Source organism: Limulus polyphemus, unplaced genomic scaffold, assembly GCF_000517525.1.
Source record: "Limulus polyphemus unplaced genomic scaffold, Limulus_polyphemus-2.1.2 Scaffold537, whole genome shotgun sequence".
NCBI lineage: Eukaryota > Metazoa > Arthropoda > Merostomata > Xiphosura > Limulidae > Limulus > Limulus polyphemus.
Window position 1 is genome coordinate 134,239 of NW_013666147.1, and position 18,268 is coordinate 152,506.

Consider the following 18,268-nt stretch of genomic DNA (forward strand, 5'->3'; position numbering starts at 1 on the left):
TGTCCACAGAATAACAACAACAAAAAATACAACTTAAGAGAAAGGAGAAACAAAGAACACAAAACTAAGGGCTCAAAAGGAGAATCAGACAATGCATGTAAAAAAACTGTAAGATCCCAATTTGATAATTTAAAAGGTTGTTTGAGTCAAAGAATATGAAAGGAATTTTAGTAGACCTGAGGGAACTGGGGATTCAAAAACTTGCCGATATTTAGAATACCAAAAAATAGAGGATAAAGAAGTTCTATATAAAGCAACCATAGACGTAGCAAGACCCTTCTCAAATACCCAAGTGAGAAAGCAGGATATGATAGAGACTTTGGGATGAAGAGGGTTGAAATTCCTTGTCATACACCACTGATGATAAATACTCTATTTCTGTTGATAAATGATCATGAATGACCTACAGAGAGATTTAGTTAAATACAGAGCAACTTTAGAAGTTAAACTCTTATGTCGAGCAAAAAGATCCCATAACTTCCAAGCATGAAGATTGAGTTTCTGAACATATGGGTGGAGAATGTCTGCTCGAGGTTGTCTCAATAGATACTGACAATGTGGAAGAGGTAGAGGGGGACATTTCTGCAGATACTGAAGAAGCTGAAACCATGGTTGAGCTGGCAAAAAAAGGTGCAACTAAGAGAACCTGACAGGGAGTAGATCAAACCATCATCATAGCCCAGGGCAATAGCCAAATTGGGGCATACAGATATAGACCTGTCCAATCCTGACTGAACTCAGCCAACGCTTGATGATGAAGTATAGGAGACCAAAACAACTGCAGTCAAGAATTCCAATGAGTCACAAAAGCATTGATTGTTGGAGACCCAAACTGAGAGCAAATCTATTGAAAAACCTTGTGATGTAGCATCCATTCCGTTGGAAGAATCCGGATGGGTCAAGACAAGTGATCCACAATTAAATTCATCACTCCTGGAACATGACAAGCCAAGAGACTGATACGATGGGAATAAGCCCAGTAGAGCAGATCCAAGGTACGAAAACACAGGTCTCGAGAACGTGTGCCTCCTTGACAAGAAATCTGAGATATCACTGTGGAATTGTCAGTATGTATCATGACAATCATTCTCACCAAGAGAGACAGACCTTGAACCATCGCCCAATGTACTGCAAGAAGTTCAAGAATGTTGATATGGAGGGTAAACTCATTGCAGTCCAAAGACCCTGAAACTCCTGTCCATGAAGATAAGCTCCCCATCCCTGAAGAGATGTGTCTTTGAACAGATGGATCTTGGGATGAGGCGATGGAATGGGAACCTCAATAGCAGTGTTGATCCGATCCAACCACCATTCACAATCGATGACATTGTTCCTAAGTAAATTGACAGGATGATCCATTGGATTGGAATGCACGATCCATTGGTTGCGCAGTGACCATTGAAGGGACCTCATATATGCACGTCCCAAAGGAATGAGAGGCACATCCCCAAAAGAGAGAGAACATCCGTGCAGTAGAAGAAGGAGCACGACCTAATGGACAAGATATTGGGTTAGTGACAAAATATTTCTCCAATCCGATAAGAAAGCCTGCTTTCATGGCTTCCGAAAGTAGAATCTGAGAGTGTTGTTCTGCTAAATGACGGGATGAAGCCAGTCATCCATATGATAATGTGTGCACAGGCCCAAGGAATGCAGGTGATGAGAAAAAGCTCAAACAACTCTGCAAAAGACATAAGGACACACTCTATTGCCTTTTTTGACTAACAACTCTCGTATGGCCTGGGAACAAAGTTCCACTCACTGTGGATCTGTTGGAGGGGAAAAAGCAATGGGGTGAGCAGACAACGGTGGATGTGATGTGAAGTGAATGACCAACCTGTAAGCCAGAACATGGGGTACCCACAGGTCTCTGAGGAACGAACTCCAGATGTCCAGGAAGTGATGCAAATGTGCTCCCACTGCTCCCCCACCCCCAAGACAGCCACTGGCGCTGTTGTCATCAGTCCACCCAAATCGAAGACCTGTGAGAATATGGATGGACCCGATTATGGGAACCGAAGGAGGGGTTTGAGAAACACTATGGGCTGATACACCCAAAGCAGAGCCAGAAAGGCAAGAAGCCAATGATGATAAAGAAGAATGTAACTGGGCTGTATCAATGCCTCTGGAACTCCAGCAAATAACATGGGATGGAGAAAAGAAGCTTCACATAACTCCCTGTGGGTAGAAGACAGTAAACAAAACCTTTCTAACAAAGTGTCTCTACCAAATAACTCCCTACAACAAACTAGCCAGGAAACCAAAGAAAGAAGGGAGGAGGACAATTGGACTGAGGTAGACATCAGCAAATTCCTCAACTCGCCCTCAAAGTGCTGAGGAGAACATTAATATGCTTCAAACAAAAGTTGGAGAGAAGATAAATACCTCAGGGCAGTTGTGAGAGTAAGACGAATCTGAGAAAACTGTGATCTATTTAAGGTGATCACAGGTTCCAAACGAGACTCCCACAGGTCCAAAAGAGGGTCCATTCGTTGAGAATCTAAATAGGCCTCCTCTTGGTGGTGGTAAGCTAAAGCATGCTGATCCAATAAATGTGGGGAACAAGGCATAGCTATCTTGTTGCATAACTGAGCAGCAAATCTCTCAACATGAACAGCAATATCAGGAGGAGGAGGAAGAAGAACTAAGTAATCACTTGCCATTCTTTATGCTAACAAGGAAGGAGTAACAAACCCGAGTAACTAACTGAAGAAAAGGGGCTGGAGGTGGCTGATCAAAATGATCCTCTGTTGAGGCCAACCTGGTAAAAGAAGTAGCCGGAAAAAGTGAGTCTAAATTCTCGCCAGGGTCATTTGCAGGGTCATTTGCAAAAGCTGCCTCAGAACCCCCCAGAGAAACACCCTTGGTCCACACATATGTCTCCATCTCCCAACGAATCATATCATGGACAGCCTCAACCGAGAGTGACCCCTCCACTGGCTGTTGACAAACACTAGAGAGCAGAGGTGGACGAGAAGAGGCCCCATTGACTTCTGTAGTAAAAACATTCACTTGGGAATTCATACCATCGGTAAATTTTTTTTTAAAGTAATGTATATAAATATAAGAGAAAAGATAACCATTGAAACGACAACCACATAAAAAAATCAACGTAAAAACGCACAACACTCCTGGTGACAGAAACCCATACCCAATTCTTTGTTGAGAAAAAGTGATTACTTTATCTGAATGAGGTGCTTATATATAGTACCTAGACAGAGAGTGCATTGGAGTTGGTGGAGAAATTTGCAAATTAGAATTTGCCTAAGGAAATCGAGTGGTGTATAAAACACTGGAGTAAGCATTCTAAATGCTTAGATGGACAGAGGGAGATTGAGAAATAGCTAGTGTAGTGTCAGCAACGGGTAAGTATGTTTTGGAAATTTAATTTTACACAAACCATTAAACTTTTATATACAACTAGCAAAAGAAAAAAAACCAATAAATACATATATATATAAAAAAATTCTATAATGGTTGAAATATGACTAGCTCACAATGTTAATGTAAAAATTAAAAATGCACTGAAATTTTACACAAAGAAGTTTCTCGGTGAGTTATTCAAAAAAAGCTTTGCAGTAATCTTTTCCATTAAAACAAATTATATTCACAAAAAGAACATAGTGTTTAATTTATAGTGTTCAATCTTACCGCATAAGTCAGAATGTTAAAAACAGAATATTCTATATTATGTAAAACACATGTTGTACTTTGAAAGAAACAAACTGTTATTTCATTCTCCAAGTTGATAGCAAAATTTAAATTTTTCCTATATAATATGCGTGACAGTGTATTTAAAATCAATGGATAATGCACTATATATCATAAAGGATGAAGTTCCACTAGTGTAAATTTTAAATCAGGAAACTTATTGGGAAATGCACCAGTTTCACAGGGTTTAAATGTACATTTATGTCAAGTAACTAAAACAAAACGAAAAACAGTACTATTAAGTCCAAGAGGAGTTTAAGCCAATGGCAATGAACAAAAGTAACTTAAAATAAAATGATTTAAAATTTGTTTATACATATGTGTTTATAAACATATATACATTATTATAATTTCAAAGACTACACAACAGTTATGCTAATCATCTAAACAAAAGTGTAAAAACAGCATCTGAACTTCAAAACAAGTATGTTAACACACACACACTCACAGTGTTGGCCATAAGAAAAACCCTCAAATAAAGAAACAACAAATTGCAAATAACAACAAAGATTTCTTCATGGTTAAGCAGTACTTGCATAATCATTAGTTCAGTATAAAATTATAAATGTTCTACATCTAGACTTGATCAATCGTGTCTTCATGTCAAAAATGTCACATGAAATATAACAGTATTCTTAGTATTTTTACTGGAAAAGTCAACTCTGTATATTAATATATATTTCTATGTTTGTAATTAATTACAAAACCACCCCAAATATTTCAGTGTGACAAACATTCAAAGTTGCAAATTTATGTTTATTTTTGTTATCATCATCAGTAAAAATTTAGTATAATATTTAAGTGTCACACAGATGTTTTTATGTGTGTTATTCTTTAATTTTTTTTGTTTACTTCTTTACTCATCCTTTGATTTTGTCATATATAACCATGTTTTAGTTTTTTTATCGGTATTTACAATCAAAATTGTTCCTCAAAATTAACTTGGTGTAATTTAAGTATCCTTAATTTAAGTAAATATGTTATTTCTTTTATTTTAAAAGCATAATTTTCAAGCAAGTTATTTTACTTGTTTGGTGTTGAGCACCGAGCTACACAATGGGATATTTCTGCTCTGCCCACTGTAGGGATTACAATAAGGTTTTAGTGTTAGAAGACCTCAGACTTACTTCTGGGGCCACTATGCAGAAGAGGTTTTTTTTTTATTTTACTACATACTGACCTTGATATCTAGAGTAATTTCTTTTGCTTGTATGAATACATGTATTCATGGAATGAACATCTGATCTTTATAATATATAAATATATAGTCTATATGTATTATTATCAACCAAAATCAAACACTAATGATACCACTCAGAAACTGAATGAGCCAACAATCTCATCTTGTGATACAGTACTAGTTAATTATATTACATCAGTTGAAAACACAATAATAGAGAGAACATTTTCAATCAACTATATTTTCTTAAAAAAGTGATAAAAATGTTTTAATATTACCTTCTTGTGGCTAGCAATAGTAACATGTTTTATTATAAAACATTAGAACTATCCATATATACATGCATAATAATATACCAAACGCAGTTTATAAACATAAAAAACTTGTACAACTCTGAAGAAATATTATCCGAGATGGATTTTGATCAACCTGTTTTAGAAACATAGGTGCTCAGGAAAGAATCATGTTAAGTCCAGTCATCTAACATGTGTACTTAGAGCAAAAGAGAAAACAACTAACAACTTAAAAAAAAATAAACTATGACTAATTAAATATAAGTTATGTTATATATATATATATACTTTCTTATTTACAGTCAAAAATAAAAAACAATGCATGATTCATTCCCTCTATAGTTGACTGGATGTCAGATCATTATTATCTATAGCTATGTAACTATTGTTATAATAATTCCCTCATAAAGGAGAACCAGTAGAGGGAAATGAACATTAAAGACAAGACAGTAAAGCTAAGTTTGGCTATTCATCACTGATAATCACTTTGAAAATTTGATTTTCTTCACAATCTCTTATACCTTACACAGTAATAAACATTAAATACAACATAATACAATAAAAATATTTTAACCCTATCGCCATGGGCATCCTTTACTGCACATGACACAAGGTTTTAGTGACTTTCATTCAAAATTTTATTAATCTACTTTTTGTTTATGTTATACCAATTAGTTTAGCATAAAATATTAGGTAACAATCCATATTTTAATAGTATATAAGTTTTAAGTTCTTAATTTTATAAGGCAACATTTAAAAAAATCCTGAATTTCCCCTAGTGTGACACTTTCTCTAGGCATGTCCTCTTCTCTATTTAATCCACCACCCATCCAATAAGTATGAAACTAAAGGTAAATTACTCACTGTAAAATCGATATTGCTCAGATAAACCATACTTTTTATAGCCATCAGAGCTATCAAATAGAAAATCATACCCCTCTTGCCACACCCAACTGTCACAATGTCTCTTTCAGAATTTGTTAAAAGTTCTCTCTTAAGTAAAATTCTTTATTATCCATAACAATCATAACAATAGAGAGCCAAGGTTTTCATTTATAAAATGACATATTGTATAACGTTGTTTTTTGGACAGAGAATTGTCAATTTCATTGTTGGTAGAAGCTTTGTTCCCACTGGAAAAATAACGACTAGCTTGGATGAGTTTGTAATGGCTCTTGTTGCATAATTAGAAAGCCAAAAAAATATTTATAGTTAGGGAAAATTGTTTACTTTTTGCATGTTATTAGCCTATGTTCTTTGGTGCATTATTTAATTAAATAAGAATTACTTAGTGCACTACTACTATTAGTATAAAAAAGTAGGCTTAACTGTCATCGAAAATCAACAACAAAAAAAGAAAAGAAAAATAAAATTCAGGTAAGTACTTTATTTCTTGTTTTTCATGTGTATTCTTTATTTATTATTATAAAAGTAACTAAAATTTAAAAATAGGGATCTCTTTAGGTTTGTTAAGATTAGATTAGGTAAAATTAATAATAATAATATAATAAAAATGTTTCATGAGGCATGCACATGAGCAGCTCAAGGGTAATGTAATTCGATAGTGTAACGTGAGCTGCACCTTCCCCAAATGATTTACAATTTATAATGGCACAGACAGTAGTTATTCATGGTTCAAAGTGCAATCAAGGGGCAATAAAACAATAAAATTTAATTATAAATAGATATATACTGTTAAGAGCTTAAAGTTACTTAGGATAAATGAATGTAGTTTCATGTTGCAATTTGAAGTCATTCTAGAAAGAAAAAAATATTTTGATATATTTTGATTTTTTTTGGTGGTTATGAGGTCGGTCAAATTGACCAACCCATACAGAGATAGGGTATGAAAAATAATAGATAAAATGTTTGAAATGTATTTAGGAGGTTGTAGGGATTACACAAAGGAAATTTGAGATTCTTGAATAAAGAAAAGTATTTTTAATCTTAACATGAAAATCACTTTGCACACAGACTATTCAAAACAAATACTCAATATATTCATGGACAAATCTTTATTTTAGTTTATTAAAAATACTTCACTAAAAATATGATTTTTTGTATGTGAAAGACTTATAATGTTAACTGAAAGACTGCCAAATTTTGTGAACAATTAAAAGTTAGTAGTATTAAATCTATAAAGACTTTAAATGAGTACAAAGAGATCACATGGTCGGTCAAATCGACCAAGCACATGTTGAGAGAGTTAATATAATTAAAGTTTTAGAGTTAAAACAAAAACTAATTGAGAAGGAGAGAAAAAGCCATTTCATATGAAATAATAAAGATAATCAAATTGCAAAAATACATATAAAAATATTTTCTTTTCTAGTATAAAATACAAAAACAAAGTTAACATGCAATAAATTTTATAAATTGTTTGTATAATTAATAACCCAAGTATCTAAAAACTGTTTGTGTGTTTGCAAGCATACACAAATATTAAGTGGAACAACTACCTGACACAGTGCAGATTGATGTCATCAGCAATATCAGAAATACAGAGAGATACAAGTTCCACTTGAGGGCTTGCTGAATAAAAACTGCACCAGAATAGAGATTTACCTTCAAATATTAATAATACAAGTCAGTGAAGATGGTTTCATAAATTATAAAACACTATGCAGGTAGTTCAAAACAACAACCAGTGTTTGTGTGTTCCCTAAGTAAAGTATACTATACTGTTTATTAATACTTTTTATTTTGTCTTATTGTTTATCATTATACTTTTATTATAAAGTCTGTTTTGCAATGTTAGCTTAAAATATCTATCTAAAACAACCTAAATTTCCTAAGCAGGTCAGATTTCATGAGATATTATTGGAATTACAGCTGAAAACATTGTTAACAGGGAGTATCCAACTGATAACCATGCATTCTAATCTTTATACATAGAAACATAAGAGAAGTATATTTATCAGCTATATTAGTGGTCAGGTTGATTTTTAGTTTTGCCCTAATAATATAGCTTATTCTGATTGGAAGTTAACATTAATTAGCAGCAATCATGGTATTCACTTATATAAGGACTTTTGATAAACTTCTAATATCTGGCAATATACTATAAGTTTTTATCATATACTGATGCTACTGTGGTTAGTGACCTGAAAAAAGACTGAGTATAAAGTGCTATGCTCTGTTCACTTCCAAAGCCCAACTAAAATTTGAACTTTCACAAAAAAATTTAAAGAATCATCTAACAATAAAATATCTTATATTTTATACCATAAGAATATGAAAACTGATAATAATGTGGTTCAAATCTTTAATTTATTTACAAATGTATTTTAATTTCACTTTAATATGTAACATTCAAAGTCATATTTGAAACAAAAAGGCTAATTTACTTTAATTTTCTCCTTTAAAATGACACATTAAAAAGATTAATAAAAATTGTATGAAGTTCATTAACACACAAAGAAACAATCACAAATTTTGGAATACAGGCAACAAATAGTGGGTGTATCAAGTGTGGTAGGGTTTTTAAAATAATATTATTTTGATATTTAAAAAGTAAATAAGAACAAATCTAGATATATTATGATTTAGCTTTTGACATTTAAAAAGTTGTCACAACAAATGTTTGTAATCTATTGCTTAATATATAAACTTATGGATCTAATTCTGTATAATGTAAAGTATATTTTTGAAATTTATGTAGTGATTTGAAATGCAAAAATTGGAACAATCTTATGTTAACCCCACCATCATTACCAAAGCTGTTGTACTGGAAACCAAAGAATTACTTTTTAACAACCTTTATTGTTGAACTTATAAAGAAATCATGAGATAGAATAGGAAAACGGTACTAAATTTATCAAAATATGCTTGCTGTGTGCATTTTATATATCCCATATGAGAGTCTAAGAACAACTGATCTTTTACTAAACTGCAGGTTGTGATAAACTATGACTCTTGCAGCTGCACTTTGGACTTAAAAAAAAAGTATGAAAGGCAATAGACTATAAATTGGTGCTACCTCTTTAGATTATTATGATTTAAATCATACAAATAAAAAATAAATTATTTAAAAACAAACTTGCCCAATCTTTACCTACAGTTTTACAAATTAAATCTTATTATTGTAAATATAAACATAACAATAAAAACAAATAGATAATCAAATCACTATGGGTATTCATAAAATTCCGCAAGATATTAAATCAGGGTTCATACACCTAAGTCAGACTCAAATTCCATGACTTTTTTAAAACTTTCCAAAGCCCTTATTTGGTATCTTCCATAACCATAATATATGAGAAAAAATCTGCCAATAAGATGATATAAACTAAAAAAACAACTTTATTTCTTTAACTCATCATGATGTTTTCTATAGCACAATGATCATACACAATTCTACCCAAGTTTGGACCTTTCTTTCACTCTTTCAATCTCTACATCTAACTCCTCAATCCCATGTTGCTTAAATTTTGCCAACTTTTTGAAGTTGTTTGACTTGCTGAGATCAGGCAAATTTCCTTGTTTCTCAACTTTTTCAGCAAGATCATCAGCAAGGGAACAACAAAAGTGTAGAACTGTCATCAGGTAACCTTTTTTGTTTATGACCAACATTATCTATTTGTTTTAAAACCAGCTTTCTTTTTTCCCCATCACCTTACTCACAACCTTTCTCTTTTTCTAATCTTTAAGATATAACATATATTTTTGTCTGCCACTTTAAACAGTCTAGAGAAGTGGCTTTAATACTGGCACTTCCAGAAGTCTACCAACAGCCTGGATGCGATCATACACTACCCTCTGAGCAACAATCGAGTTCACTCTCATGTTTTCTACAAGTTCTTTATTAATTGAAAACCCTCTCTTGAAAGGAGCTTGCCCATATGATAAAACCAATATTTTTTGTCAGTTCCCAGAGATCTTTGAAATGATTAAAGTGACTCACACTTCATCAGTAATGAATCTAGGACAGTTAACATCATGTCAAAACCTTTGAATTCTTGTAGATTTGGCTTGACAACCTCCTGAAGGAAAGTGTCCAACTGGCAAATCCCATTGCCACAACATTTTTTTCTTATGCTAACCAGAGATGATATTACTCTGTTAAGGCACTTCCTATAGTCCTCTAGAACATTTGCCATATTATAAAGAGAGAGACAAGTAATGTTTTGAGTGAGAGAGTAATTCAATGGATGTTTGTCAAACAGCTTCACAATTTCTTTTATCATTATCTTGCAAGTATTCATTCAAAATTCCATTTCTTTATGCTGCAATATTTCTCCATAGCTATTAATTCTTTGAGTATATTATTAGCAGAGAACACTACATCAATATGCCTAGCACATTTCTGAACATTAGCTTTTGAAACATCAATTTTCAATAGTGCCGACACACAGTCTGCCTTACGGAGAACATCACTATCTATACACCTTCTCATTAGGTACATCAGGAGTTTTTCAAGATCACCACTTAAGAATGGTAACACTGGCTTATCTGTTTGGTATTCTGTCAGAAAAGGAGTAAATCCTTTTGCAAATGACAACAAAGAATAACAGCTTTGGAATGGTAAGTGGGCTTTAGATACTTGCTTTAATAATTAAAAAGGACAGAATTTTTTTTGCAATCATCTCTACATACAACTTTCAGTGGAGTATACCACGATTTGCCACTGGGACATTTTCTACCCAATGTGTTGGACAATGTTTCAAGGGGGTACACACCTTCACATTAGTGATCTCCTCATAGTTATCTCTCCTAGCTGGTGTATCTTTAAAAGAGTGCATATAGAGATTCCAATAATCCTCCAATATCCCAATCTACACTACTAAAGCAAGATTGAAAGGCATCATTGATAATAGGCAGACTGCAATTCCAAATATTAACAGATGATGGATCAAAATCAACACTTTTTGTCTCTGACAAAAATTCCCAATTAACATTTGGACTAAGTTGATGCATCCGTTTAAGATCTAGTTCTTCGATCAAGTCCATGAAATGTTTCAGAATATCATCAACAGTAGCATGCATTATGATCGTGGAATTAAATTACCTTGTAGTCACTTGTTGTGTAACTTCAAAGTACCTCAAATAAATGTCAAATTTTTATTTTGAGTTTTTTGTTAAAGGACTCAAACAAGAGCACATAGTTTTCTATCACTTTAATTTTATAGGTAAGTTCTCTTTGAAAGTAAAGGCTCAGTCCAAACCAAATGAGGTAAGCAGCCTTCTTTTCTCCACAAGTGAAATGTTTAGTAACATTGCTGTCAGAGAACATTTTTTTGAAACAGGCCATCAATTTTCTCACAACTTTTGCAGGAATAACTTGATTTGACAGTTTTCGTGGCCCACAATACTTCATCTCTCCAGTGATCACCTCTGCACATCATATCATTTAGCTTTCCTTCTAAGTGTATAAGTAATGAGCTAACAAGCTAAAAAATAATAATAGTTTTGTAAAGCCACGAAATAGATAAATTTTAATAAAATAGGGTAGACATAAAAGCCTTGTATACATTAATCAACATTTGTTAAATTACAAATAAATAGCTTTGCCATTAGAACATAGAAGCAGGTGATAGCCCATAAAATCACCATTGTACTCTGCAGTTGTTTACTTTCCGGTTCACATTGTTTGGCCTTGATCTAATATTTCTGCCTGTTAGTAGTGATCTAAAGAACTTCTGAGAAGTTAGACAGGTCTTAAAACTGTATAAAACATTAATATTACTTGAAGTGTCATACCCTTCTGCTGTACCAGCATTACTGCTGTATTGAGCTTGTTGTTAAGTTAAGCCTAAATAAAATAGCTAAAACTGGTGTCATTGATGTTTCTGATCACTTTCTAAACACTGACAGAACATATTGTTTGCCATGCAGATGATTTAGTAGAGCTGCCTCACCCATATTCCATAAAACTGTATGAAACATTAATATTACCTGAAGTGTCATACCCTTCTGCTGTACCAGCATTACTGCTGTATTGAGCTTGTTGTTAAGTTAAGCCTAAATAAAATAGCTAAAACTGGTGTCATTGACGTTTCTGATTACTTTCTAAACACTGACAGAACATATTGTTTGCCATGCAGATGACTTAGTACAGCTGCCTCACCCATGTTCCCAATGTCGAATGTTTTAGAACATACGGTACAATGAGCTCTGTTACTTACATGTTATACATGAAGCTTCATGTTCAATTGACAAACATGTTATGGTAAATGTTTTATTTAAAAAGTTTCAACAAGAAATCATATATTTCAAACTTTTATAGCTATGAAATATTTCATACAATTTTTACAACCTATGAAAAAAAAAGCATTTATTAGAATAAATTTCAATTTTTGACCTTTACAGATATCCTACTTTTCTTTCTTGATGTATAGGTATTTTACAATAAAAAATTATAGACTTATTTCTTTTGTTTTGGATTATTTTTAAAATCAAGTCTAACTTTGTATAATAACATAATAAGACTAAACAGAATACTCTAGTAAGATAAAACAGAATCTTAAAAAACAAAACTTCTTCACTTACTGATATCTTAGTGAAGATGTACAAGATAAGAGACAAAACCGCAAGGAAAGTTCGAATCCTTTGTCCACCAAATCTTTTAGACATAAATTCAGGCAATGTACATACCTAAGATAAAGATAAAACAGTAGAAAACACTAAGTTTTGATTTAAAATTTAACTGTACATTATCTTAATTTATTAAAAAGTTTTATTTTCTAAAATGATAGGATAATTTCTAATATGCATGAAATACAATCTTTTCTTCACATGCAATATGGTAAACATCTTTGTTTGCACAAGAATTTCCATTCATAGTTATACTAAGGGATATTTGAGCATAGCTATCCCTAATTTTGAGTTGATAGACGAGAGTAAAGGCAGCTAGACAACAGCATCCACAAGCAACTCTTGGGTCACTTTTACCTGGACAATTAGAAAGATTTGATCATCATTTTTATAGCGTCCCCATGGTCCCAAAAAGCACAGCATATTTTTGTGGCAAGAGCATGTAAATCACAACTCCTAGGATTCACAATTCAGGACCCTAAGCACTAGGCCTCACCCCCATAGTCCCTTATGTGCAGTAGTCCAGTCCCTCTTAGTTATGACTGACCTATCTGCCATGATAAAAAATTGTATCTGACAGGAAGTTGTTATTAAAAGGATCAATAACCAGATTATGAATGAATGTAGTTCAAGATGTGCAAGTTGCTATTCCTAGGGGTTGAGCATAATGGTTCATATACTGTATAGGTGGCCAGATAACATAGCAAATTGGTACACTGTATAATAATAGCTATGATGGATAACAGTTCAATAAAGATAACTTAAAATTGTTTTATTTGTTTATGTAAAATAATTCATTCATTCATTGCATTTATTTCATAAACATCCATGTATCACATTTTTATTAATAAATATAAAATATTACAAACTGACACAAAATTTAAAATAACATAACTCATTTAACTGAATTTACTATATTCACACAACTTTAAAAAAAATACTATTTTAGATCATACCCGAGATGCAAGGAAAACAGGTAGGAATATCCACCCTGTGAACTGCAGAATAATAAGAGCCTGTAAAGAATAAAAACTCTGGTTTAGATGTTATTTTCTTTAAAAGTGAATTTCAGAGCAACACTGTCACATTTTCATGCCTAAACAAAAGTAGTCATTATCACTATTATAATGTTACAAAACTCAAATAGTTATGAATTTATTCTTAAAACATTAAATTTCTTACTTTGTTTTGATGTAAATAAAAAGTTTAACGTAAATGTAATCTACACAATATAATTGATGTGGCTGTTTAATTTCAATTGGTTCAATAAAATTATACAATGCTAGAAAACGTTTTCCTCTTTTATTACATAATTTTATGATGGTTAACTAAAAATGGAACTAATAAAAGAGCAAACATTCCATGAAACTTCAGACATGACACTTTACAAAGCCTTATTTCACACTTTCTGATGAAAATAAAAACAAAATCACAATATTTTTCAGATTTATCAAGCTTCTCTACTATTTCTTAATACTCTGTTTAGAGTACTTATATATTAATTAATTAACTATATATATATATATATATATATATATTTATATTCTTAGAAACATTAGGTTTGATTTTATGATTTATATGTTTTCTATATAATGTTTTGGGTAAAACTGACATCAAACTACCTTCAACTTTGTAAGTTATAAGGAATAGAGCTAAGATTTTAAAAGAGCCAGTTTCAAAAGTAAAATTAAATATTTTGCAATTGCATGCAGCATAAAAAAGTTACTGGTTTCTAAGCTCTCCAAAATTATACCTAAAGTTTGCAAATAAAATATTTGTAATACTTTACTCATTTTCTGGATTAAATTAAGTTTGTTTTTTTCATCAGAAGGTTTCTTAAATCCTAAAATAAATAAAACTTCAATATTTCAAATTGTTATCAATTTAGGTTTTACCTCTTTTCAGCCATTAATCTTTGGTATACCTTTTTATTTTCAAGTATGGAAAAAAAAACTTTCTCAATGTTGGTACAATTAGTAGAATTTTGAAATATGATTGCCTTCAGTCATACCCACACACCTGCATACATACTTTTCATTTTAGGTATTATACTTTTACTTACTATGAATGGCTAGGCACAATTCTGAATCATGCTTAATCCACATGTATGGATAAATTGTCCCAAGAAAAGTAAATCAAAACCAAAAATAATAATCAGATAGCATCTTTATCTTTATTTTATTTATTACTAGTAACCTAGCTAAATTTCTAAGGAACTTAGGTTTCTGGTGTTTTAACAGTGAAGTTATAAGAAAAACTTTATGAAAGAATTAATCAAAGTATCTTTTTTGATATTTTTAAGTGTTTAAAATGTAAAACTGTAAAAATTTCTATAAATATTAGTTTGCAGAACAAGGCTGGAAAAATTATGAAAATATGAATAATACTGATATTTGGAGTGACTAAGATGTATAAGTGTTGATATTTTTTTAATTCCATAAGGAATCAATGAAAGGAAATAAAAAATAAATGTAAGTCTATGATAGACTGTATAATTTGATTGAGTAGTGTTATTTCAACCCAATAATTGTCTGATCATAACATAGTAATTATACTTATAAGAAGAAGCCCAATTAAGGGAACATTAATTAAGAAACATACACCTTTCAAAAGCAATGGGTTAAAGGGTTTTGTATTTTTGTATTTAACTGATTTTTTTTAACCTACAGATTTTTGTAACATTATGTATTATTTTAATGTGCAGGTTGGGTTTAAATCATTTAATCTTACTTTAGGTAGTTACATAGAACATAAAAATACTAAATCCATGTTACTACGTTTTTTTACAGATAGAATCTTTCATTGTGTTTTTTAGAGATATTAAAAAAAAGAACTGAAACTTAAATGACCCAAAATTCTGAAACTTATAATTTTACTAAGTGATATTTACATTAATTTCAAATGCTCCAACTCCAATCCCAGCAGCTGCACCTGATCCAGCCAAACCAATAAAATGCTCACTCCCGATATTGCTGGCAAAAACTGATGCTCCTACCTAAGTTTGCAACAAAAGCTGTATAATCCGAAATTCTTTGAAAAATACATGTTCAAAATTAGTTATCTTAATGACACAGACAAGGAAAAAAATCTAAATATAGGTAAATATATCAAAAAGTAATGGCAAATAAAAATAATTTATGAATCGGCAAGAACTGGAGTTATGGTCTTCAAAAGTACATACATAAATACACGGTGATTAAAAAAAATGTTTACACTTATATGGGGTTTGTTGCAGATGATTAAAAAAGAAATAGTGGTCGTCCAAGAACAGGAAGGTCTCCTGCAACATTTGACCACTATCAGACATGCATAAATATTTGAGAGAGAGCAGGTTGAGACTGTATGAAACATAAGAAATAAAAAAATATAAACCCATACAAGTGTTAACATTATTTCAGATCTGTTTACACTTTGTTTAGTGCCTTGCAAAGATCTTGTTTATTACCTTGCAGATGGTGAACAAGTTATCTGTACAACGAATATTTTCCTTACAAGTGGTTTAATTAATATTGCAATGAAAAAAGCAATATCATCCAAGATCAAAATGTTAATACACAGTTTAAAAAAAATTAATATTTTATCTATGAGTTGTTCTGTTAGAGCAACTAATATCAAATAGTAATTAATAAGCATAATATTCTAAAATCCACCCAAAATAACAAGGAGAAACACAATTCAAAACTTTAAATACAGAAAGTATTAAATTTTCGGATACAATAGTTTCATTACACGGCTTATTCCTAAACTGTATAAGACTGAAAATATTATTTATAATAGTCAGTAATAAGTTTCATGTTATGTATCATCTTACTAGAAACTTTAAGTATAAAATAAAATAAAAGTTTAATTCATAACAATTGTACCAGAAGGTTGCTTCAGCCTGGTAACTTTGGAATTTCAAAGATACCAGAAGTTTCTCTGCAGTTTTCATAGTTATGAGAATAATCAAAATCTGGATAATTCAGGAAACAGGAAAAAATGTTCTGTGCTTATCTGAAAATCATTACCACCCTTTCATCAAAGTATCTCAGACTAAACTGTACAGATTTTTTAAAGCTTCTATATTCCACTTTTTAAACTGTAATAGATGTTGGAGCCTAATGTTAACATTTTCACACGTATGCTGTGGACTTAAATACAGATTTACAGTCTAAAAAAACATTTTTTATGAATACTACATATACATTGCAGCTTCTTTAAATTTCTGCACAAATTAGCTTCAGGTTAAAAGGAACCCTGTTCTTGATTTTTTTTAATTGAATTATATAAATGGAACTGTAAAAGTAATTTTCAAGCCAATTTACAAAAATAATTTGCTACATTTTATTAGAAAAAGCTTTCAATACAATGTGACCATACATATTTTAATATAAATGAAATCCTTCTTAGTGAACCTAGTTTTATTACATCATGTGGATGCATGTTGTCACTCATACGCTATATGAAATGTTCAGCAGCTCAGTCATTTTGTTGTTAAGCACAAAATTACGCAATGCTGTGCTCTGCCCATTGTAGTTATTATAAGCCCTCAGACTTACTGCTGAGCCATTGTATGTGTGTGTGCATAGGGGAGGGAAGATGAGTCAGAAATATTAATGTAAAAACTACAAAATAGCTTTCAGAAAGTTTCTTAACTGCAGAAACACATATTTGACAAAGTTCAATACATATATAGTTTTTCAATTGTACACAATTGTAATGAATATGTATATGTTGACTGATCATTATTACAATTCACTTAAGTATTAAACCACTTTAATCCAACATTTTTTTCTACAAATACCCCAATTATAACGGGATTTAAAAGTATCAGTTATATATATTTTATATAGATAACATTTGTTCATACAAGTTTTCACTTGAGAGGAAAATGTTTGTAAAAACTTAGTTTCTCGCCAACATGATAAGGCCAAACTAACACTGTTTATGTTATACAATTAGAATGTCTGCTACACAGAACATAGGTTAATGTATCCAGATAACAGTGATTTTTGTGGTCAGTATTTAATTCTAGAGAAATATCCCTCAAAGGTCCCTGATTAGGTATAATTTCAAGTGTAAAGGGAGCTTTTTGTGTTAGACTTAAAATTACAATGTACATATTGCCATGTACTTGTCATAACAGTGTTCAAGTGTCAGAAAGAATTCTAACAATTTCACCTTTATTCCTTACTGGCTTATTAATGTACTTCTTATATAAGTTTCATAACATGCTGAAGTGAATCTCCAAATTGTGTCATGTCACTAAGGATTAGCTGAGTGTAATAATTAAGGTAGCTATATTTGTTTTAAATCTTCTTCCCCCATTATTCTAATTTAGAATGCTTGGACTATATCAACTCATGAAGACAGATTTTACAGATATTTCAATATAGCACATTATCAGATTTAAACTTCATCTCCCCTCCTAATATAATGACCCAGATTTTGATTAAATACATGTTCACAAAAACGTAGGCTGTTTCTAGATTTGTTTGATATACGAGTTAAGAAAAGAGCACACATATATCATTTTCACATATAGGTCAAAAAAATAAACTGCAGAGCTACA

General features: G+C 31.4%; 1 protein-coding gene across 4 annotated transcripts in view; it reads right to left on the bottom strand.

Annotated features, from left to right (window-relative positions):
• The window catches only part of LOC106458951 (sodium/myo-inositol cotransporter-like), a 68,774-nt gene that overhangs the window by 30,465 nt on the left and 20,041 nt on the right, over nt 1-18,268 (bottom strand). For all 4 annotated transcript variants that reach the window (XM_022385328.1, XM_022385327.1, XM_022385330.1 and 1 more), the window contains exons 4-7: nt 15,608-15,712; nt 13,674-13,733; nt 12,673-12,777; nt 7,644-7,749 (exon numbers count right to left, since the gene is read on the bottom strand). In XM_022385328.1, coding sequence (XP_022241036.1) covers nt 7,644-7,749; nt 12,673-12,777; nt 13,674-13,733; nt 15,608-15,712 — 376 coding nt within the window. The remainder of the gene's footprint in view (nt 1-7,643; nt 7,750-12,672; nt 12,778-13,673; nt 13,734-15,607; nt 15,713-18,268) is intronic.